This window comes from Suncus etruscus, chromosome 10, assembly GCF_024139225.1.
Source record: "Suncus etruscus isolate mSunEtr1 chromosome 10, mSunEtr1.pri.cur, whole genome shotgun sequence".
Taxonomy (NCBI): Eukaryota; Metazoa; Chordata; class Mammalia; order Eulipotyphla; family Soricidae; genus Suncus; species Suncus etruscus.
Genome location: NC_064857.1, coordinates 96,968,164 through 96,991,987, shown reverse-complemented (window position 1 = coordinate 96,991,987; position 23,824 = coordinate 96,968,164). Strand labels below are relative to the sequence as shown.

Sequence of the window (23,824 nt, the reverse complement as noted above, 5' to 3'; positions counted from 1 at the left end):
AACAGTGCTGGCGGGGATGTGGAGAGAAAGGAACCCTTATCCACTGCTGGTGGGAATGCCGTCTAGTTCAACCTTTATGGAAAGCAATATGGAGATTCCTCCAAAAACTGGAAATCGAGCTCCCATACGACCCAGCTATACCACTCCTAGGAATATACCCTAGGAACACAAAAATACAATACAAAAATCCCTTCCTTACACCTATATTCATGGCAGCACTATTTACCATAGCAAGACTCTGGAAACAACCAAGATGCCCTTCAACAGATGAATGGCTAAAGAAACTGTGGTACATATACACAATGGAATATTATGCAGCTGTCAGGAGAGATGAAATCATGAAATTTTCCTATACATGGATGTACACAGAATCTATTATGCTGAGTGAAATAAGTCAGAGAGAGAGAGAAAAATGCAGAATGGTCTCACTCATCTATGGGTTTTAAGAAAAATGAAAGACATTCTTGCAATAATAAATTTCAGACACAAAAGAGAAAAGAGCTGGAAGTTCCAGCTCACCCCAGGAAGCTCATCTCAAAGAGTGATGAGTTTAGTTAGAGAAATAACTACATTTTGAACTGTCCTAATATTGAGAATGTATGAGGGAAATGTAGAGCCTGTTTAGAGTACAGGCAGGGGTTGGGTGGGGAGGAGGGAGATTTGGGACTTGGGTGATGGGAATGTTGCACTGGTGATAGGTGGTGTTCCTTTTATGACTGAAACCCAAACACAATCATGTATGTAATCAAGGTGTTTAAATATAAAAAGGAAAAAAAAAAGAAAACAACACCATTCACATTAGTGCCACACAATATCTTGGAGTCAACTTGACCAAAGACATGAAGGACGTATTCAAAGAAAGCTATAAAACCTATTCCAAAAAATAAGAGAGGACACATGGAAAAGGAAACATATACCATGCTTGTGAATTGGCAAGATAAACATCATTAAAATGGCAATACTCCCCAAAGCATTGTACAAATTTAATGCAATCCCACTAAAGATACCCATGACATTCTTCAAAGAAGTGGATCAAAAACTGCTGAAATTCATTTGGAACAATAAACACCCTCTAATAGCTAAAACAATCCTTAGGAAAAAGAATATGGGAGGCATTACTTTCCCCAACTTTAAACTGTATTACAGAGCAATAGTTATCCAAACAGCATGGTAATGGAATAAATACAGACCTCAGATCAGTGGAACAGGCTTGAGTACTCAGAGAATGTTCCCCAGATATACAATCACCTAATTTTGGATAAAGGAGCAAGAAATCCTAAATGGAGCAGGGAAAGCCTCTTCAACAAGTGGTGTTGGTACAACTAGCTAGCCACTTGCAAACAATTGAACTTAGACCCCTAGCTAACATCGTGTATGAAGTAAAATCCAAATGGATTAAAGACCTTGCTATCAGACCTGATACCATAAGGTATATAGAACAACACGTAGGTAAAATACTCCATGACATTGAAACTAACTGCATCTTCAAGGAGGAAACTGCATTCTCCAAACAAGTGAAACTAGATAAAAAGATGGGAATATATTAAGCTGAGAAGCTTCTGTACCTCAAAGGAAATAGTGCCTAGGATACAAGAGCCACCCACGAGTGGGAGAAACTATTCACCAAATACCCATCAGATTAGGGGCTAATCTCCAAAATATACAAGCCACTGACAGAACTTTACAAGAAAAAAAAATCTAATCCAGTCAAAAAATGGAAAGAAGAAACGAACACCTTGACAAAAAAGAAATACAAATGGCCAAAAAGAACATGAAAAAATGCTCCACAACACTAATAATCAGGAAGATGCAAATCAAAACAACTATGTGGAACCGCCTTATACAACAGAGATTGTCACACATCACAAAGAATGAGAGCAAGCAGTGTTGACAGGGATGTGGAGAGAAAGGAACTCTTGTTCACTGCTGGTGGGAATGCCATCTACTTCAACCTTTATGGAAAGTGATATTGCGATTCCTCCAAAAACTGGAAATTGAGATTCCATATATTCCAGCTATACCACTCCTAGGGATATACCCTAAGAACACAAAAATACAATACAAAATTCCCTTCCTACACCTATGTTTGTTGCAGCAATATTTACCATAGTCAGACTCCGGAAACAACCAAGATGCCCTTTAACAGATGACTGGCTAAAGAAACTGTGGTGCATATACACAATGGAATATTATGCAGCTGTCAGGAGAGATGAAGTCATGAAATTTTTCTATACATGGATGTACATGGAATCTATTATGCTGAGTGAAAAAAGTCAGAGGGAGAGAGAAAGATGCAGAATAGTCTCACTCATATATGGGTTTTAAGAAAAATGAAAGACATTCTTGCAATAATTTTCAGAGACAAAAGAGAGGAGGGCTGGAAATTCCAGCTCACATCATTAAGCTCACCACAAGAGATATGAGTGTAGTTAGAGAAGTAACTACATTGAGAACTATTCTAACAATGAGAATGAATAAGGGAAGTAGAAAGCCTGTCTAGAGTACAGGCGGGGGTGAGGTGGGGTGGAGGGAAATTTGGGACATTATTGATGGGAATGATGCACTGGTAAAGAGGGGTGTTCTTTACATGATTGAAACCCAACCATAATCATGTTTCTAATCAAGGTGTTTAAAGAAAGATATTAATTTAAAAAATTCAACAACTTAAAGAGACACCTTAAATATCTGAAAAACAAACAAAGAAACCAAAACACAAGCAGAAGAAAAAATAAAAACTAGAGCATAAATAGACAACATGGAAACAAAGAAAACACTACAAAGAATTAATGAGACCAGGAGCTTAGTTCTTTCAAAGAACATAAATGATAGACAAACTACTGGCAAACTCGCAAGGAAAAAATGGCAAAACACTCAAATAATTCAAATCAAAAATAAAAGGGGAGAGATTACAATAAAACTTCAAGAAACCCAAGACATCCTGAGGGTTTATTAAGAACAACTGTACTCAGTTAAGTCAAGAGAACCCAGAAGAAATGAACAAATTTCTGAGAAAATATCATCTCCTGTTACTTAATAAAGAGGAAGTAGAATGCCTAAACAGGTCAATCACAAGTAAGGAAATTGAAACAGTAATTAAGAAACACCCCAAGAATAAAAGTCCAGGACCAGACAGATATGCATATGAATGCTATCAAAAATTCAAAGAGTTACTACCACTGATCCTTCTATTCTTCCAAAACATTGAAAACACTGAAATCCTAACTCCTTTTATGAAGCTAATATCATGCTCATGCTCAAAGCTGACAAGGATATCACCAAGAAAGAAAACTACATACCAATATCACTAATGAATATTGATGCAAAATTCCTTAATAAAATCTAAGAAAACAGAATCTAACAATACATCAAAAAGATTATACACTATGAACAAATGGGTTTCATCCCAGGGATGCAATGATGTTTCAACATACGCAAGTCTATCAACATTATATACCACATCAACAAAAAGAAAAAGAAAAATCACATGATCAGATCAAGCAATGCAGACAAGGCATTTTACAAAATCCAACACCCATTCATGATGAAAACACTCAACAAAGTTAGAGTGGAAGGAACCTTCCTCAGGATAGTAACAGCTATCAATAAAGACCCACAGTCAACATTATCATTATTGGCAAAAAACTGAAAGCATTTCACTGAGGTCAGGAACCAGGCAAGGCTGTCCACTGTCTCCACTCTTCATATTTAACATAGTTTTAGAAGTCCTAGTAATAGCAATTAGACAAGAGAAGGGAATCAAGAAAATCCAAATAGGAAAAGATGAAGTCAAACTATCTCTATTTCCAGGCAATATAATTATATACATGGAAAACCATAAAAAAAACCATAAACAAAAAATCTCCTACAAATGATGAAGTAATACAGCAAAGACACCAGCTACAAAGTCAATACACAAAGACAGTTGCATTCCTTTATACAAATAACGAATCAGGGGCTGGAGTGATAGCACAGCAGAGGGGCATTTGCCTTGCACGCAGCCAACCCAGGATGGCCCAAATTCAATGTCCAGCATCTCATATGGTTCCTTGAGCCTGTTAGGGTGACTGCTGAGTGAAGAGCCAGAAGTAATTCCTGAGGAGTGATGCCAGTTGTGGCAACAAATCAAAACAAACAAACAAAAAAGAACAAATTACAGGAAAAAGAGATCAAAGAGTATCTAAGTAACTAGCAGTCAACCTAACAAGAGAGGTGAGAGACCTATACCATGAAAACTTCAAAACATTTCAGAAAGTGAAGAGGATAAGGAATTGAAAGAACATTCCATGCTCATGGGTTGGAAGAATCAATATCATCAAAATTATCATCTTACCTAAACTATGATATAGATTCAACGCAATCCCCATTCAAATTCAGATGTTATTCTTTAAGGACTAAAAACAATCAATTATATAATGAGTGAGAATTAGAATGTCAGTCTCGAATACAGATGGGGTTGGGGAGGAGGGAAATGGGAGACATTGGTGGTGGGAATGTTGCACTGGTGAATGAAAGGGTGTTCATTTTATGAAACCCAACTAAATCATGTTTATAATCACGGTGTTTAAATAAATAAAGATATTAATACAAAATATAAAGTTTATGTGGAACCATATTAGACCTGGGTTAGTCAAATCCATATTAAAAAAAAAAAACACAAGAAACTGGGAGGCATCTCCTTACCTAACTTGAAGCTCTACTAGAAAGCCATCGTGATCAAAACAGGATGGTATTAGAACAAAGAGAGTTCCAGACTAATGGGTCAGAATAGAATATCCAGTGACAAACCTCCAAACATATGGTCAACTAATCTTTGACAAAGGAGCCAAAAATTTAAACTGGAACAAGGACAGTCTTTTGAACATATAGTGTAAGAACAACTGGGTAACCACAAGTAAGAAATTAAAGATAGATTCATATCTCTCATCTTACACAAAAGTCTATTCAAAGTATTAAGATTTAAGACCTTGAGATTAAACCCAACTCCATAAAGTTCATTGATAAATATGGAGGCAAAACACTCCAAGACTTGGACCTCAATAAAGTCTTTGATGAAGGTTGCCTATGGCAAGAGCTCTAGAATCAAACCTAAATAAATGGGACTACATCAAACTAAAAAGTTTCTGGATGGCAAAAGAAATATGGGCTAAAATTAGAAGGAAGCTAACTCAATGGGAGATAATATTTTTCACTTGATACATCAAATAAAAGTTTGATACCTAGGACATAAAAAGCACTCACAAAGTTAGCTCTAAAAACCTTAAAAAAACATCAAAACATGAGGTGAGTAAATGAATACACTTCTCGAAGTTAGATAAACAGATGGCCAACAGACACATGAAAAAATGTTCATCATCATTTTTCATTAGGGAAATCCAAACCAAGAAAATGAGATATCATCTCACACCAGTCAGGATGACACAAATCAAAAATAATAGGAATATTCTGTTGGTGGGAATATGTTAAGGAAGAAGTCTCATCCACTGCCGGTGGGAATGCTGCCTGGTCCAAACCCTATGGAAAACAGTATGAAGGATTCTCAGGAAACTCAAAATTGAGCTACCATTTGACCCTGCAGTCCCTCTGTTGGATATCTTTCCCCACGACAAAAACATTCATCCAAAAGTATATATGTATACTGCTATTCATTGCAGCACTCAGTACAATAGCTAAAACTTGGAATCAACCTAGATGTCCCACAACAGATGAGTGGATTCTGAAGATATGGTACTTATACACAATGGAATGCTACATAGCAGAATATGGAATGGAATACAACATAAGAAATCATACAATCATGCAATATGCAGCAACATAAATGGAACTAGAAGACATTATGTTAAATGAAGTCAGAAAGATAAATACAGAATGATATCACTTATATGTAGTATTTAGAATAACTGAATGAAGAAAACACAATGGTCTAAATGGTAGCAATCTTGAACACCATAGCCACCTACATATAGAAAAGAGAAGGAAACAAATTAAGTGAAAGAGGAGAAACACAAAAGCCTTTGTTCTCTCTTTTTTTTTTTTTTTGGTTTTTCAGGCCACACCCGTTTGATGCTCAGGGGTTATTCCTGGCTAAGTGCTCAGAAATTGCCGCTGGCTTGGGGAACCATATGGGACGCCGGGGCTCAAGCCGAGGTCCTTCCTTAGCTAGCGCTTGCAAAGCAGACACCTTACCTCTAGCGCCACCTCGCCGGCCCCCTTTGTTCTCTTTTATACCTCAAAGAATTGCAGCAACAGAAACAGCTGTTTAGATTAAAAAGGTCTTCAATCAACTGCTTATTATAAAGGTGTATAATAATTTTCTAATCCTTTTATCCACAGAAACAGGTATATAATATGTATGGAAGCCAGGGACTCCCACTACAGTGCTCACTATTTGAAGGTTTTAGTGTCTTGATTTTATTATATCTAAAATAACTCTTTAATTTCTTTATCCACAGTGGTTCTTAGAGATATAGGCTGGTCACCCTAACTTCACCTTTCAGTGCTCTAGCATATTCTCAAAAACAGTGCTCAATATGGTAATGTCTTGACAAAATACTCTAATTCATCCATTTTCTTTTTGATTATGCCTGCTACTATGATCTAATGTTTATATCCATAAAGACCACTAAAATAGGCCATTGCATACCATAGACTTTTATTACAGGTCCCATTTATTGAGCATGTTTTTGAAATGTACTTTTTTTTTAATTCAAGCTACTTTACTATTAAATAATGATGTCCACGTTGTCAGTTTGTTTTCAGGAAAGGAACCTAGATGCTCGAGACAGAGTAGACAATACTACATGGGGAAGATTCTTCATACTGTGCTAACTATCATATTGCCCGGACACCCTGTCGACAAGGGAACAGCAACAACTTGCTCTAAAGGCATGTTTCCTCACCTCACCACCTAATTCCTGAAATGAAATCAGAATACAGACACTACTTGACACCCCGGCTTTGACTTAGGATCTGTGTAAAAACATTTAACCCTATCAATAAATGGGGAGAAGAAATGAACAGACACTTCCTCAAAGAAAAAAATACAAATGTCCAAAAGATACATGAAAAAATGCTCCACATCACTAAACATCAGGGAAATGCAAATCAAAACAGCAATGAAGTACCTTCTTACACCACTGAAACTGGCACACAGCACAAAGAACAATCAGTACTGGCTGGAATGTAGAGAGAAAAGAACTCTCATTCACTGCTGGTGGAAATGCTGTCTAGTCCAGCCTTTATGGACAACAACATGGAGATTCCTCAAAAATACTGGGAACTGAGTTCAATCATGCTTGTAATCATGGTGCTTACATAAAGATTTTATAAAAAAGAAAAAACAAACCAAGGTCTCTAATTATAGAAGACAGACTATGAAACTGCAACTACGTAGAACTTTTACTGGGACCAAAAAGACAGACCTTGGAGTTAGAAAATTAGTATGCTCAGAGCCTGTAGATAGTCTTATGCTTCATGGGTAGAGACACCCTGTTTATTTTTTTAGGCCAATGGTATTTCTTTTCTAATTTTCCCAACGTTTACTACACCTATGAAAAAAAAACTGCCATAACTGCCTGCCCTTTTTTAAATTTTATTTATACCTTCTAGATAGGAGCTCCCACTTTTTCCATTGAATCTTGGAACTTGAATCACTTTGATTTATCTCATATTTCTATATCTTTCTACAAATTGAGAAAAGAAGAAAAAATGTGGATACAGCCAGGGGTCAAGTTGTCTCATGTGGATTGAGTGGGGAAAAAATGGTCAGAATTAATACCTAAGCCAAAGTCAATAACAACAGAATCAAAAGACCCAAAATATTACAAGCTAACCACAAAATGGACTGTTCCATTGATAAACTAGGGGGCTAATGGTGGAGGTGTGGGATGCATGCTGGGAACTCTGGTAGAGGGAGGTCAACACTGTGGTGGCAATGGCCCTAATTCACTGTTACTATATATGCCTGAAATACAACTATGAATACACAAAGATCTCAATAAAAAATTTTTTTTAAGTCCATATAGGAGGCCGGAGTGATAGTACAGTGGACACAGCCTTGCATATGGCTGGCTCAGTTCAATCCCAGGCATCCCATATGATCCCACAAGCCCAACAGAAATCATTCCTGAGGGCAAAGCCAGGAGTAATCCCAGAACCTCCAGAAGCGACCCTAAAATAAACAAGCAAAAAAGAAGCTTGTCACAAACTTCAAGAGACTGCAATTAAGGCAGTGAAGGGATAACTATGACAATGATAGTTGGAAATGTTCACTCTAGCTAAGAACTGGGTTCTAAAATGTGGTAAAGTGATATGCCTGATACCTCTTCAGTAATAGTATTATTAAACACATTGTCTAAAAAGAAAAAAAAAGAAGGGAGGGAAAGGAGTGGGGGAGAGGGGAGGAGAGAGAGAGAGAGAGAGAGAGAGAGAGAGAGAGAGAGAGAGAGAGAGAGAGAGAGAGAGAGAGAGAGAGAGAGAGAGAAGAAAAAATGTCTGTCATCAAGACAGACAGGGAGGAAGACAGGAGGGAAACTGGGACACTGGTGGTAGGAAATGTGCACTTATGAAGGGATGGGTGTTGGATATTGTATGACTATAACACAATCATGAAAGGCTTTGTAACTCTATCTGTGATTCAATTAAATATTATTAGAAGTTAAAATAAAAATGAATAAAAAAAGGCATCTTGGGTCAAAATGTTTTGTTGTATTTAGCAATGTTCCTCAGCCAGAAGCCATATGTTCCCCTTTCCCCTCTTGGATACTCCAAATTATATAAAGGTGGATCATGACTTGAAACTAGGGGGCTAACCAATAGAATAGGTAGCCAGTGGAAGGAAGCAAGGTCAGAATGGACCACAGTCAGAGAAATGTTATATAGTATACAAAATGCTCTCAGTAAACATTAAGTGCTATTTTCTTATATGAAAATTGAGATAGGCAAGATTTCCTTACCTCTGATGTTAAAGGTGTACTGGCTTGAATAGCACTAAGGTTTGCTCTAGGATAGTATGGGACCATCAGATAAGCCATAGGATCAGACTAAGAAGCAAAACAGAGAATAAGCCTCAAAGTAAAATATTCTTAAATATATTTTAATATACACTGATTGTACCAGAAATTTTTTGTTAATTTTGAAAGGAATGAAATAACCTTTTTAAAACTTGGAATTAAAACTTATTGTAAGTAAACTATATTCTGCAAGAAATTGCTGTAAGAATTTTACCTTACACAAAAATAGGAATATTAATGGCAGTAACCCAGACTCTCCTTTAGCTTCTCTCTCAGCTCTGTGATAGGCAGCTGCTCTCTGAATCACACTGGCTTCTGTGTTGACATCCACAGAGTACCCCTTAGAACAAAAAAAGGGCATGAAAATCCCAACACTGAAAATCCCACTCTCAATATATACCAGTCCAACCATTCCAACTTAAATAATAATTTTATAAGATATTTTATTTATTTTGTATATTTTATTTGTATAAGAATGTTTTATTTCTTTGTTATGCTATAATTTAGGAAAAAACAAATTTGACCATGGTCAAATTATTGATCCTACTGTCACAATTAACAGCCTTCCCAGATGAACTTTTTTGAAAATCGAACATAAAACTACTAGATAATGAAATTTCAAAAAATAAAAATTTTGAAAAGTGAATATGATGATACATATTCACCCCAAAAAGAAAGCACACAATATTAGTGACCTATATTTAGAGAAATAAGGGAACCTTTACAACTTAAAGTTACCTGCAATAGCAGGTAAGGTGCAAGTCTAACCTGAGTTTAAAACCTGGCACCCCTTTATGGTCCCCCAATCCCTGCCAGAAGTGGTCTCTGAGTACAGAGATAGAAGAGTACTACAAAGTGTGGCACAAAAATAAACCAAACTATAAAATAATAAAACAGTGCTGGCAACCAAACTGAAAGTACAATCACCATGCCAATCAACACATTTAGTAAAAAAATGAGTCTTTGTTACCATAAAAGGTAGACATGATTGATAGCACAGCAGGCAGGGTGTTTGCCTTCCACTGGTCAACCCGGGTTTGATCCCTGGCTTCCCATAGTCCCCTGAGCCTGCCAGAAATGTATCTAAGTGCAGAGCCAGGAGTGACCCCTGAGCACTGCCGGTTGCAGGCCCAAAACAAAACAAAACAAAGCAAAACAAACATTAATAAAAAAAAAAAAGTAGCTATACCAATTCCCTTTATAATTCTGAACTTTTCATGTCATAACTCAAACTTACCTTTAAAAGAACGATCTGCCCATTGACCTCAGAGCATACCAGAGGACGCTTGCTGCTAAGTTCCTTCATGGGTTCAGAATCAAGAAGATCCCTTTCCAAGCTCATAGTAAGAAGACCACCGGAGTTCTAGGAACAAGTTTTTGTTACAGTTGAATATTCCAAATAAACCTCCTTTTCAACAAAAGTATAATGAACATACATTTAATAATTGCTGTAAATTCTAAACTGATTTTTAAAATGACAGAAATTAACTGGATACATTTCTAAGTAACTCTTACGTTTACTTGATTATTTATAAAATAATGACAAGACTATAAAATGGGAATAAACTTTGAAGTTAAGTTGCATGCAAGGTAAATGCCCTACTGTGCTATCACTCCACCCCCATTAATGATATTTGATAAGGATAACTGTCTTTCATTAAAATAAGAATATCCATAATTTAGATGAAGCTAAATTTGGCTGGTTTTATGCTGGTTTGTTTTTGAGGTAATGTTAAGGGTCTACCAGACTATGCCATGGTGCAGGGATATATGTTTTAGGGGCCTCAAGTGCTGAGTGTATTCCTACTCTTTGAGCTACCTCCCTAGACTGATGCTGAGCTTTTTAGTGGTGTAATTCAGTTTCGGTAAGACAAAAGAAGGTCTGTAGAATCATTAAATTGTTTTCTGAGCCATTTTTTTTAAAGTACTGCCAATATACTAAGCAATTCACAATTATCATTTTACAGGGATTTCTTAAAAATATTGCATCATATTTAATCACTTTGGTGTCATTAAGACATCCATCCTTAAGACATGATTAATGTCATAATCTTCCACAATTTATTTACATAATTTTAGTTTTCAAGTCCTATACAGTAAGTCACCACCAAGCCTACAAGGAAGTATCAAAGGCAGAATTAAAAAACTGGAAGTAAACCTCCACATTATAGGATTTTATAGTATTTGCATTAACAATTTAAGGGACCTTAACTTTAGTTATGTGTAGTCACAAGTGAGGTGGACATCACTTTCTGAACTATATATATTTATAATCATAACCATGAACTTTTTTTTTATTTAAGGCTACAACCAGCATTGCTCAGGGATCATTCCTAGTTCTGCACTCAGAAATCATTCCAGACAGACTCGGGGGACCATATGGGATCAAACCCAGGTCGTCCATGTGCAAGGCAAATGTCCTTCCTGCTGTGCTATCGCTCAGCCCCATAATTATGAACTTAATGGCAATCTTAAAGAATGAAATAGAGCCAGAGCAATAGCACAGTGAGTAAGGTGTCTGCTTTGCACATAGCTAACTAGGATTTGATCCTGGCATCGAGAATGAGCCTGCCAGAAATAATTCCTGAGCACAGAGCCAAGGAGTTATCCCTGATCGCCACAGGGTATGCAAAAAAAAAAAAAAAGAAAAAGAAGAATGAATAAGTCTTTTGCGGGTGAGGATTGAGTCACATCCAGAAATGCTCAGGAGTTAGTTACTTCAGGCTCTGCGCTTAGGCATTCAGGATACCATATGGGATACTGACCTAGGAACTAAACCCAGATAGATCAGCCACATGCAAAGAAAGCATCCTACTGGTTGTCTTATCATTCTGTCCCAATAATAAGTATATTTATTATCTACTTTTTTCTCCCTAGTGGGCAATGTAAATCAAAGCTAACAGATTCTTACCTAAAAGTTTACTAATCCTGTCTATTCCATCCTTCTAATACACTGATATCCCAATCCTGTCTTTATAGAAAATTATACCAAACAACACTTTGTAATTTCTCAACACTTTCCACTAAAGAGTCATTCTGAAATAAAATAAAGCTTACCATGTATTTCTGTAGTCCTATTTCAGGATGAAGCAAAGGCAGCTCAGGGAACCATTTCTGCACCAACTTATTCAGCTTTTCCTACATTAAAACATATTTTTATGAAAGATCTACATATAATCAATGATGACAAATTGGTTTTTAGATAAAAAATAATTATCTGCTCAAGCAATATTACATCAGATAGAGCAATTGCTTTGCATCTGACCAACCTGGGTTTGATCTCTGGCACCTGAGTCAACTATAAGAGACCAGGAGTAAGCTCTGAGTATTGCTAATGTATAACCTCAAAACATTATCATCATATAATAATAATATAATCCTGACTATATGTAAATATATTTATATATCTAAATATTTAGATATTTATATATAATTTATTTATATATTTATATATAACTTATATATATAAAATCTACTAACTTAGAAATATATAATCTAGGGGGCCGGGAAGGTGGCGCTAGAGGTAAGGTGTCTGCCTTGCAAGTGCTAGCGTACGACGGACTGCGGTTCGATCCCCAGCATCCCATATGGTCCCCCCAAGCCAGGGGCAATTTCTAAGCGCATAGCCAGGACTAACTCCTGAGCGTCAAATGGGTGTGACCCAAAAAAAAAAGAAAAAAAAAAAAGAAAGAAATATATAATCTAGGTCAGAGGTGCAGGCAGTAGGGCATTTGCCTTGCACACACTAACCTAGGACAGACTGTAGTTCGATCCCCCGGCATCCCATATGGTCCCCCAAGTGTATAGCCAGGAGTAACCCTGTAGTGTCAACAGATGTGGCCCCCAAAAATATAGAAATAATCATTAACTTTATCTTCTACTACCAAAAATATCAAATTAAAAAAAAAGAAATATCAAATGGCAAGTGTTATATCTAAGTTACCCTTTTTTTTTTTTTTTTTTTTTTTTTGGTTTTGGGATTACACCCAGAAACACTCAGGAGTTACTTCTGGCTCTAAGCTCAAAAATTGCCCCTGGCAGGCTCAGGGGACCATATGGGATACCAGGAATCGAACCATCATAGGTCCTGGTCAGCCGCATGCAAGGCAAACGACCTACCACTGTGCTATCTCTCTGGCCCTAAGTTACCATCTTAATAAACTTTAGTTACCAACTTTTCAACTATATACACAAGAACAAACATCTTGCAAACAAAGGCCACACTTCCAAACTATATAAAAAAAATATGATATACCAATGTGAGTCATTTGGGAGGCCTCACTGCCATACATACTCAGGGCTAGTAATGGCTCTGTGCCCTAAAACACCCCTGGTAATGCTCAGAGGACCTCTATATTCTTCTGGAAATTCAAACTGGGGTGAGTCATGCACAAGTACTTTATTTCCATTACTATCTGTCATGCCCAAGATGCAGTAATATTTTAAAATAATGCCATTTCCTTTAGGTAGAGTAAAATAAAGAACATTGAAAGAAAAAGTATATAGCTTTACAAAAGCTGTTTACATAAATGTGGAAATTAAGAATCTCTTTATCTGGGCCGGGCGGTGGCACTGGAGGTAAGGTGCCTGCCTTGCCTGCGCTAGCCTAGGATGGACCGCGGTTCGATCCCCCGGCGTCCCATATGGTCCCCCAAGAAGCCAGGAGCAACTTCTGAGCGCATAGCCAGGAGTAACCCCTGAGCGTCACAGGGTGTGGCCCAAAAACCAAAAAAAAAAAAAAAAAAAAGAATCTCTTTATCTTTTATTACTAAAGCCCAACTACAAACATGTTTGTAACCATGGTGCTTAAATAAAAATATTATTAAAAAAAAAAGAAGACTGTTATCACATATTTACTAAGTAAAACTTCTAAACAAGAGTGGGAACCATAGTACAGTGGAAAGGGCAATTGCTTTGCATGAGGCTGACCTGAGTTCAATCCCCCATGTACCATATGGTCCCATGAGAACACCAGGAAAGCTTCCTGAGCTCAGAGCCAGGAGTAAACCCTGAGCACCGCTGGGTATGGCCCAAAAACAAACACAAAGCAAAATATGAAACAACAATAATAACAAAAAACAAACCCTAGATGGTTGTCAGATCACCAACTAATACCTTTGGGTCCAAGGTTCATTAGGTGAATAATGAAGTATAGAGTCAAATTAGTTTCTTAAAAGTAATAATAATTTTAAATATCAGTTAAAGTGTAATACTTTAAATGACTAGTATTTCATAGTATTAGTTTTCAAAGCACTTCTTTACCATAACATCTTTTGCCATTAAAATCCAGAATATCCTATCAAATACCAGGGAGGTAGGTCAAGTGGTACATAAATGTAGATGCACAAAGCCTACTGCCATCCCTAGCACCATACTGCCCCCACACCTAGCACAATTGACCCAACTCCCTAGCATTGTCAGGTGCAGTCTCCAGAAACATATTTAACTTATTGCATATACATATACATCAAATACAATATTTACTTTTTCTTATTCCTTCTATTTTAACTAACACATGATTGACAATGTAAAGAGAAAATACTACACAAGATCACAAAATAAGTGGCTGAGTAGAGACCTGAGGATTTAACTTCCCGTGCCCCTGTTATATTTTCAATTAAATTAAATTACGCTATCCTAATTATGACTTTACTGCAACAACATACTAAAATGATCCTCACATAGGTCTTAATAAAGGAAAATATCTTCAGGTTTATGTTAATCAGAAATCAAGCAGTATGCAAAAGGGTGGGGCAAAATCTAAATACTTTTAAAAAGTCAAAATACTAAAAGAAAGTTCAATCAAAAGTTAATTGCAATCATTTCTCATCACCAAATGGGAAAAATATAAGTCATATTATAATTTTGTCATTTTCATATTTCATACAATGGTTATAAGTTTTATCTCAAGAAAATTATCTCAGAAATTAATTTTTGAATTCACAGAAAGCTTGTCATGCCAACATCACCTATGATTATAGGTCATTTCATATAAAGAATGCTTTGATTCATTTTTATAGTAAAAACTAATTCAAGAGACTATTGTATAACAAGACGAGAGTTTGCCTTGCACACAGCTGACCCTACTTCAATCCCTACCATGCCATATACATCGTCCCAAACACCGGTAGAAGTCATTCTTTAGTGCAGAGTCAGAAGTAACTCTGGAGCATCCCCAGATATGGCAAAAAATTAATTCAAAACTTCAAAGAAGCAAATACTTACGTATTCGTCCTGCTCACGATAAATTTCCTGAAAGACGCTATTGCGCAAGTGAGCTATTTCTTGTTTCATTTTCTCAATTTCAGATCCATCATGGTCATCAAACTTTAATCAAAAACAAAATGATAAAGACCACAATAAAAAAATAAAATAAAATAAAAATAAAATTATCACTTCTGTAGTAAATCACTGTACTATCATGTTCCTTCAGTACTTGAAACATAAACATTTCTAATATTTCAGCTAATATTTGATTAATATTTACGAGTTTACTCTCATACTAACTTTCCCAAAACCTACAAAACACAAAGGAGCGGCAATGGGAAAATAGAAAAGATAAAAATTACAAGATTTTTTTTAATTTCCTATAGATTTTCTCAAATAGAAATGATCACCTGCCACTAAAATTATAAGAGACATTTGACTTCCTAGAATAAAATTTCCTAGAATGAATTTTCATGGCTTTTGGGAGGTTTAGATTTTGTTTTGTTTTGGTTTGTGTTTAGGAGTTTTTTTCAGTTTTAGTGTCATACACAATGGTGCTCAGTGCTTAGGGCTGCTCACAGTAGTCCACTGAGAACAAACCTGGTTCCCAACTCAGTTTTTAAGTAAATTTGCAGTTTATTGGTGAATTGAAATGTAGATAAACATAAAAATATAAATAAACATAAACCTAAAAAGTCCACAAAAACTCCAAAATTAAAGCCTCATTAAGAATATATACAGATACCATTCTTCTACTGTTTAATAAGTTAAACTAAAATACATTTCCACAGCCCAAAATATACAGTAGAAATGTCAACTAAATTAGCTCTTTTCCATCATCAATTAAGTGTTCTAAAGAGGAAGACAGCTAAGTCAAACTATCTCTATTTGCAGATAACATGATTATCATATATCATTTTTTACAAGTGTTTTTTACAAGTGGTGTTAGCACAACTGGTTAGCCACTTGCAAAAAAGGCGAACTCAGCCCATCATCTAACAACATGCACAAAGATCATATCCAAATGGATTAAAGACTTTGATATGAGGCCTGAAACCATAAGGTATATAGAACAACACAGAGGTAAAATACTATGACATTGAGACTAAAGGCATCTTCAAGGAGGCAACAGCACTCTCCAAAAAAGTGGAAGCAGAGATAAATAGATGGGACAATATTAACCTGAGAAACCTCTGCACTTCAAAGAAAATAGTGCATAGGATAAAAAAGCCACCCACAGAATGGGAGAAACTATTCACCCAATACCCATCACAAGGGGCTAATATAAAAAAATATACAAGGTACTGACAGAACATAACAAGAAATACCCATATAGCCCCATCAAAAATGGGGAGAAGAAATGGACAGGCACTTCCTCAAAACAGAAATACAAATGGCCAAAAGATACATGAAAAAAATTCTCCACATCACTAATCATCAGGGAGATGCAAATCAAAACAACAATAAGGTACCATCTCACACCACAGAGACTGGCACACATCACAAAGAGCAATCTGTGCTGGTGAGATGTAGAGATGTAGAGATGTAGAGAGAAAGGAAATTCACTGCTGGTGGAAATGCTGTCTAGTTCAGCCTTTATGGAAAACAATATGGAGATTCCTCAAAAACGTAGAAATTGAGTTCCCATATAATCCCTCTATTCCACTCCTAGGGATATACCCTAGGAACACAAAAATACAATTTAAAAATCCCTTCCTCACACCGATGTTGGGTTATTGATCCTATCCTAATCAATAATAAGCAGCAGCTGAGATGCGCAGGCAAGAAGCAGTGGAAAGCTCACAAGCAGCCCAGAGGTGGTGGGCATGCTGTTCCTACTGGAACTAGCCAGCTAGACCAGGTGAGTGCAATAGTGCTCGAGGTTCCCCCACCCCCACCGGGGAACCGCCTGCAGGGCCGGGATTCCATGGAAGTAAAACCACGTGGTCACTGGCCTGAGAGAGCCCACAGGCATTTCACGTTTGGACAAGTTGGTGTTGGTGATGGGATCAAATTTTTTTAAAAATAAGAGATAGAAAACAGCGAAGCCCAACTGAAAAATTTTATATAAAACCACCAGCATCTAACTTTGTTTCAGGTGTATCTCTTGATCTAAGTTATTTTCTTGCTGATTTAAATGTGCTTTATAGTTTTCCATCATTGTTTCCAATTGCATAATGTTTTACTGTGTATGTTAATGTAGTAGCCGTTTTCAAAATGTATTTTCTGTATAAATGTTCTTGTACTTGAGTTTAGGGAAAGCTTAATAGGAACAAGAAAGTTCCAGGAAAAAATGCTTAATTAAATAGCATTAAGAAGAATAGGAACAAGGAAGTTCCAGGATACTGCTCAGTAAATAAGCATTAAGAAAATATTATGTTACAGGTATATTTTGCAGAAAAGTTATGTTTATGGAAAAGGCTGATATTTCAATTTTATACTTTAAACTTTGTTGCTATGGGAAAATTAAGGTTCCCACCTTTGACTGGCAGAAGTCAGGAAAACAAAAGCTTGTTACAGTTCCTCATTAATTATTTAAAAAGGGGAGATGTGAGGTTACTGATCCTACCCTAATCAATAATTGTTATCGACCCTAGGGTGTGACCTGGTGTTAGTATACTGGATTATTCATTACTTGGTATTTTGCTCCCACCCTAGGATAATACCTAATTCTTGTCAATAAAAGCAAGGGTCTGAAGAAGGCTGGGGCTGATGCTTCAGTCTTCTTCCACTGAGCTGCACTCCATCTTAGGAGAAGAAATCTTTTGTAGTTTGAATTCCATGCTTGAGCACTGGATATCCTGGACCCATTCTTATATCTTTTCACTATGTGAATTATTTTTTGCGGAGCTCTACAATTGGAAATGTTCCCCCTGACCTAATCGTACAGGGGAATGGGAACTGCCTTTCTTGTCGGGAAGCTCAGTGCGAATCAAACCTTAACCAACCTCCTAGAGAACATGACACTTCAACCTATATTCATTGCAGTGCTATTTACAATAGTAAGACTCTGGAAACAACCAAAATGCCCTTCAACAGATGAATGGCTAAAGAAACTGTGGTATATAAACACAATGGAATATTATGTAAACATCAGGGGAGATGAGGTCATGAAATTTTCCTATACATGGATGTACATAGAATCTATATGCTGAGTGAAATAAGACAGAGGGAGAGAAATAGTCACAGAATTGTCTTACTCATCTCATGGGTTTTAAGAAAAATTAAGGACATTACTGTAATAATGCCCAGAGACAATAGACATGAGGGCCAGAAGGACCAGCTCACAATATGAAGCTCCACACAAAAGAGTGTTAAGTACAGTTAGAGAAATAACTACACTAAAAACTAGCATGACAATATTAAAGAAAGAGAAAAGTAGAATGCCTGTCTCAAATACAGGCAGGGGTGGGGAGGAAGGGGTCATTGGTGGTGGGATTATTTCACTGGTGAAGGGGGGTATTCTTTTTATGACTAAAACCCAGCCACAATCATGCTTGTAATCATGGTGCTCAAATAGATTTTATATATTAAAAAATAAAATAGGGGCCAGAGAGACAGCATGGAGGTAAGGCATTTGCCTTGCATGCAAAAGGGCAGTGGTTCGAATCCTATATGGTCTTCTGAGCCTGCCAGGACCGATTTCTGAGCATAGAGCCAAGAGTAATCCCTGAGCACTGCCAGGTGTGACCTCTCCCCCAAAAAAATTAAAACAAAAATAAATATATAAATAAAATAGTGTTTTTAAAAATCAACTTACTTGGGAATCAAATTAGTAAGAGATGAGACCCCCTACACCACGAAAATTTCAATACACTTAAGAAATTTGAAAAGTCTTAAAGAAATAGAAAAGCATTTCATAATCATGGATTGGAAAAATCAATATTATCAAAATAACCATCTTACTTAAACTACTATAAAAAAATCAATGCTATCAGGGCCATAGTGGGAGCGCAGTGATATGTTGTTTGCTTTGCACATGGCTGATCCAGGAGAGATCTCAATTCGATCCCCAGCATCCCATATGGTCCCCCAAGCCAGGAGCACATAGCCAGGAGTAACCCTGAGCGAAACCAGGTATGGCCAAAAAACAAACAAACAAACAAGAAAAAAAATGCAATCCCTATCCAAATTCACACAACATTCTCCAGGGACTTAGAACAGTCAATGATAAGGTTTGTGTAGAATCATAAAAAGCCTCAGATAACCAAAACTATAATGAACAAACAAGAACTGGGAGCATCTCATTACAAAGCAATAGTGACCAAAACAGCATGGAATTGAGACAAAGATAGACTTTTGGATCAATGGGTCAGAATAAACCAATGAAAAACCCTCAAGTATAAGGTCAATTGATTTTTTTAAAAGGAGCCTATAAAATAACATAGCATAAAGACTTCAATAAAGGGTGTTAGGACAATTGTATAACCATGTATAAGAAATTAAAGTTAGATCTATATCTCAACAAAAGTTGATTCAACATGAATCAAAGACTTTGAGATCTGACCTGTAACTATAAATAAAAAGGACAGAGAGAAAAACATAATCAGAACACTCCAAGACCTAGATTTTTTTTTTGGGGGGGGATCACACCCGTTTGATGCTCAGGGGTTACTCCTGGCTAAATGCTCAGAAATCGCCCCTGGCTTGGGGAACCATATGGGACGCCGGGGGATCGAACCGCGGCAAGACCTAGATTTTGTCAAAGAAGTCTTTAATGCTATGATGGCAAAACTGAGCAAATGGAGCTACATCACTTAAATTTTTGTACAACAAAAGAAATATGAGCTAAAACAGATGAGTAGAAGAAAATATTTTCATTCAATGTATCAGATAAAGGATTGATATCTAGGAGATACAAACTATTAAAAAAAAAACGCACAAAGTCTGAAAAAACAACCCATCAGAAATTGGGAGAGGAAATGAATAGACACCTCTCTGAAAAAGACCAGCAAGATGGCCAACAGGCATCTTTAAAAATTCTCAGCATCCTTATCATTAGGAAAATCCAATCCAAGATGAAATTTTACAACAGTGAGAATGATACTTATCAAAAATATGGAAAACAGGGGCCGGGCGGTGGCGCTGGAGGTAAGGTGCCTGCCTTACCTGCGCTAGCCTAGGAGACGGACCGCGGTTCGATCCCCCGGCGTCCCATATGGTCCCCCAAGCCAGGAGCGACCTCTGAGCGCATATAGCCAGGAGTAACCCCTGAGCGTCACCGGGTGTGGCCCAAAAACCAAAAAAAAAAAATATGGAAAACAATCTGTGCTGATAGGCATATGGTGAATAGAAATTATAACCCACTGCTCGTGGGAATGTTGTCTGATTCAATTCCTATGGAAAAAAGTAGAGAGCTCAGTAAATTCAGGATTGAGCTACCATAGGATCCATCAATTTCACTTTTGGAAATCTATTACAGAAAAACATTCACTCAAAACGACATATGCACACCACTAAGCATTGTGGCACTCAGTACAATAGCTAAGAGTTGGAATCAATAAATGAGTGATGTAGTAAATATACACAATGGAATACTACATAACTCTACGGAATGATGCAGTCATGCAATTCACTACAACATGGGTGTAAATTGAAGATTCCATGTTAAATGAAGTAAGTCAGAAGAAGGTAAAATAATGAATGATATCACTTATATGTGGTAGTTAGAATATATGCATGAGGGAATACAATATTCTAGACAACTAGAACACTCTTGAACACTCTTGGCCCCAGAGTGTATGACTCCAAACCATGGAGTCAGCAACACTGAAATCAGAACAATCAAACTTTTAACAGTGAAATTTAAAAAGGAATGTGTTGATGAAGGCTGGAAAACAGTGCAATGGTATGGAATGAGCTCAAGAACATTGGTGAAGGAAGGTTGACAAAGGTGGTGGGATAAGTGTCTAAAACTCAACTATGTGTAATTTCATAAATCAAAATACTTTAAATTAAAAAATATTTTAACTGGATTAAGACATGGAGTTGATTCCTTCTATTAAATCCTCAAAAGAACACAGAAGTTCCAGTTTAGTCACAAAATGCCACACCTAAAGGTTTATCTAATTTAATTTAAATTAAATTATGACTCCAACAACACTGTCAGCAACACTGAAATCAGAACAATCAAACTTTTAACAATGAAGTTTAAAAAGGAGTATGTTATGATGACAGGCTGGAGAACAGAGCAGTGGTATGGGATGATCTCAAGAACCTTGATGAAGGAAGGTTGACAAAGGGGCTGGGATAAGTGCTGAAACATTGTATGTCTAAAACTCAACTATGAATAACTTCATAAATCACAATACTTTAAATTAAAAAATATTTTAACTGGATTAAGACATAATGTTGATTCATTCTATTAAACCCTCAAAAGAACACAGAATTTCCAGTTTAGTCACAAAATGCCACACCTAAAGGTTTATCTAATTTAATGCATCCTAGTTACTTTAGTTCTATTATCATCTGGAGGGAACAGAGAAATATTACTATAGTGTAAGGCACTTGACTTACCTGTCACCAACCCAGATTAAATCCATAATCCTGAGCCATGCCAGGAGTGATCCCTGAACACAGAGCCAAGAGAAAGCCCTAAGCACAGTTATGAGTGGAACACACTCAAATAAAAACAACAATTAAATGAAAGGGATTTTTTTGGGGTGGAGGGCACTACATTGGGCACTGGGAATCGAACTCAGGTTGGCCATGTGAAAGTAAATACTATTGATTCATCCATATTGTATTCTTTTTTCTTTTTTTAATATAATTTTTATTTTGATCATAGTGGCTTACATATTGTTGACAATAATATTTTAGGTACATATTTACATAAAATCAGGGGGGATTCCCATCACCAAATTGTCCTCCCTACACCTCCGTTTTTGTCCTACCTCCCATATCCTCTTCCCTCCCCCCCAGGGTTGCTAGAATATGTGGTCCCCTCTGTATCTAGCCTACTACTTAGTAGTCTTGCACCTGTTTGGTCCTGGTGCCTCCCTTATTTCCCCCTCTAACTGGGGGTCAGGACTAGCTAGTTCAAGTTACGTGGTTTTGTTTGAAGAAGAGAAAAGTAATAAACTGGGGTAAAAGTCTAATATGCCGAAAATAAGCGGAATTCTTCTAGAGGCTCTCATCATCAGTTTGAGAGATTAAGGAGAAAAAGAAGGTGAAACACTCCACCAGTACAAAAAGAAGTGTCAAATATCCAGTGAGGACTCCAACAATAACGATAAGCACCACCAAAACAAAACAAAACAAAACAAAACAAAAAAGTCATGGTCTTGATATAAGAAAAATAAAATTGTATTGGCACTACAGACAATGACTTGGATTGAATAAACTAGTTTGTCTGGAGCCGAGAGTTGGTCTTATGCCACGAAACTTCAGGGGTAGGGGTCTCCTTGTACTTAGACCAAGGCTATTCCTTTCTATGACCCCCATATTTTGGTGGGCCTATGCAAACAATATTTGCCACTCAAACACCATTTTTACTGTGCCCTTTTGACTAACCCTTAAAAAAAAAACAACCTCTCAAACTTTTGATGTTGACTTAAACTAATATGTATGTGCATGAATATATAAAAATACTATGCCTTCAAAGTTAAGGGGTCACATAAATCTCATGGCTTTAGGTTGCTTTGTATACTGCTAAGAAATGTTATAATGTACTACAATCTGGGGACTTGTAGACAAAGTAATTGTACATGAGTTCTGCCTTAGCTTTCTTAATGTTTTTTTGACTGTAAGTTCAATATTTAGGCGTCAGCAAGAGGATTTCTTCTGAGAACTCTGTCTATGGGCGATTGTTCTTTCACTGTAACTTTACCTTGTCCTCTTTGCATCATTGTTCTCATAATTAAAAATTAAAAATTAAAAAAAAAAACCACCATGGTCTTGATATAAGAAACATGGCATAGCACATAAAGAACAGAAAGGAAGAGAAAAAATAAGTATAACTGGGGACAACAACTTCAATAATCACAACCAAACAGAGAAACTGACCAAAAATAGATAGGTAAATAAAAAGAATAATAATAATAATAAATGAAGATAAAATAATATATAAAAAATAAACAATGTTTTGTGCTTTTTGTTTTTTTGTTTTTTCCCTCCTGCCCTGGCACAGTAAATATTGGGGTCATTCGAAAAGAAATTCACTTGGCCTAAGAGATATGGGGTTTCTCCGCCCTTGGAGTATATTGTCATGGGATCAACTATAGACTCTGTTCAGGATCATTTACTCTCCCGGTGGTGCTTTTGTGGTGTTTGGAAGACTTCTGCTCTGTCCTGGGTGATACAATCAGGCCTCTGTGTCTAGAGATCTCAATATCTGCACAGATCCAGGGGTGGGATGTATGATGAAGTCAGTCTTTGTGGTTCTAGAAGTTCTGTTCACTCAGTGTCATTTTTTTTTTTTTTTTTGTGGTTTTCGGGTCACACCCGGCAGTGCTCAGGGTTTTTTCCTGGCTCCGTGCTCAGAAATTGCTCCTGGCAGGCACGGGGGACCATATGGGACGCCGGGATTCAAACCGATGACCTTCTGCATGAAAGGTAAACACCTTACCTCCATGCTATCTCTCCGGCCCCACTCAGTGTCATTTTAATCC

General features: G+C 36.8%; 1 protein-coding gene across 1 annotated transcript in view; it reads right to left on the bottom strand.

The window, feature by feature from the left end:
- The window catches only part of LOC126020004 (serine/threonine-protein kinase 31-like), a 136,979-nt gene that overhangs the window by 25,467 nt on the left and 87,688 nt on the right, over positions 1-23,824 (bottom strand). Inside the window, exons 15-19 of the mRNA XM_049781440.1 lie at positions 15,234-15,335; positions 12,066-12,146; positions 10,246-10,371; positions 9,223-9,348; positions 8,952-9,038 (exon numbers count right to left, since the gene is read on the bottom strand). Of these exons, the coding sequence (XP_049637397.1) occupies positions 8,952-9,038; positions 9,223-9,348; positions 10,246-10,371; positions 12,066-12,146; positions 15,234-15,335 (522 nt within the window). The remainder of the gene's footprint in view (positions 1-8,951; positions 9,039-9,222; positions 9,349-10,245; positions 10,372-12,065; positions 12,147-15,233; positions 15,336-23,824) is intronic.